General features: G+C 66.1%; 1 protein-coding gene across 1 annotated transcript; it reads right to left on the bottom strand.

Annotated features, from left to right (window-relative positions):
• Positions 1 to 225: 225 nt before the first annotated feature.
• On the bottom strand, positions 226 to 1,095 carry LOC121853360. The gene is made up of 2 exons (XM_042347431.1): positions 575 to 1,095; positions 226 to 487 (listed from the first exon to the last, which is right to left on the bottom strand). Exons 1-2 carry the CDS (start codon positions 1,093 to 1,095, stop codon positions 226 to 228), a joined length of 783 nt encoding a protein of 260 aa, XP_042203365.1.
• Positions 1,096 to 1,550: the final 455 nt, after the last annotated feature.

Genomic DNA, 1,550 nt, shown 5'->3' with positions numbered 1-1,550 from the left:
ATGACGCCGGGCGACGGCAGCGCCCGATGACGCCGGCGACGGCAGCGTACGATGACGCCGGCGATGGCAGTACCGATGACGCCGCGATGGCAGCGCCCGATGACGCCGGGCGATGGCAGTACGATGACGTCCGCGGCGGCCGTCGATGACGCTGGCGACGGCAGCGGCCGATGACGCTCGGCGACGGTGGTACTGATGACGCATGCAGACGATGACGCTCGGCGACTAGTACGATGACGCCGCGACGGCAGCGTACGATGACGCTGGCGACGGCAGCGTACGATGACGCTGGCGACGGTAGCGCCGATGACGCTCGGCGATTGCAGTGGCCGATGACGCTGGCGATGGCGGCAATGATGACGCTGGGCGATGGTGGTACGATGACGCTGGCGAATGCGGTACGATGACGCCGGGCGATGCAGTGCAATGATGACGCCGCGACGTGAAAGTGACCGAGGACGCCGGCGATGGTGGCGGCTGAGTGACGCTGGTGATGGTGGCATTGAGACGTTGGTGATGGTGTACTGATGACGCTGGTGATGGTGGTACTGGAGGACGCCGGCGATGGCATGACCGAGTGACGTTGGTGATGGCGGTGGCCGATGACGTTGCTGATGGTGGCGGCTGAGCGACGTTGGTGACGGCGGTACGATGACGCTGGCGACGGCAGCGGCCGATGACGTTGGCGATCAGGTACTGATGACGCTGGCGATTTGCGGTGGCCGATGACGCTGGTGATGCAGCGGCTGATGACGCTGGTGATGTGGTACGATGACGTCGGCGATGGCGGTACTGATGACGTTGGCGATGGCGGCGGCCGATGACGCCGGCGACGGTGGCGGCCGATGACGCTGGTGACGGTGCAGTACTGATGACGCTGGCGACGGCAGTGGCCGATGACGCTCGGCGACGTTGCAGTACGATGACGCTCGGCGACGGTGCGTACTGATGACGCTGGCGACGGTACGATGACGTTGCGATGGCGGCGGTACGATGACGCTGGCGATCGGCGGCCGATGACGCTGGCGATGGCGGTACCGATGACGCCGGCGATTGCGGTACGATGACGCTGGCGGCGATCAGGCGGTCATTCATGACGCTGGTGACGGTGGTACGATGACGTCGGCGACGGCGGTACGATGACGCCGGCGATGGCAGCGGCCGATGACGTTGATGATGGCGGCGGCCGATGACGCTGGCGATTTGCGGTAATGATGACGCTCGGCGATTGCAGTACGGACCTTGGCGATGCAGGCGGCCGATGACGCTGGCGACGGCGGTACTGATGACGTTGGGCGATGGTGATGATGCCGCGGCGACGGCGGTACGATGATTACTGGCGACGGTATGCACGATGACGTCGTGACGGCGGCAATGATGACGCCGGCGATGGCGGTACGATGACGCCGGGCGGCGACGGCGGCACGATGACGCTGCGACGGCAGCGGCTCAGACGCTGGGCGATGGCAGTACCGATGACGTCGGCGGCGGCGGCCGATGACGCCGGCGATTGCGGTACGATGACGCCGGGCGACGGTGGTACCGATGAC

The sequence above is a fragment of the Homarus americanus genome, unplaced genomic scaffold (assembly GCF_018991925.1).
Source record: "Homarus americanus isolate GMGI-L3 unplaced genomic scaffold, GMGI_Hamer_2.0 scaffold35041, whole genome shotgun sequence".
Taxonomy (NCBI): Eukaryota; Metazoa; Arthropoda; class Malacostraca; order Decapoda; family Nephropidae; genus Homarus; species Homarus americanus.
Note: the sequence above shows the minus strand (reverse complement) of the source record. Positions and strands in the feature narration are given on the sequence as shown.

Bases quoted from the DNA above. Each gene is read 5' to 3' on its own strand.
- LOC121853360 (XM_042347431.1), bottom strand. From the start codon at position 1,095: ATGAATGACCGCCTGATCGCCGCCAGCGTCATCGTACCGCAATCGCCG. The intron at 488-574 runs GTCATGCCATCG...CACCATCACCAG, and splicing joins GCCATCACCAACGTCACTCG to CGTCACTCAGCCGCCACCAT.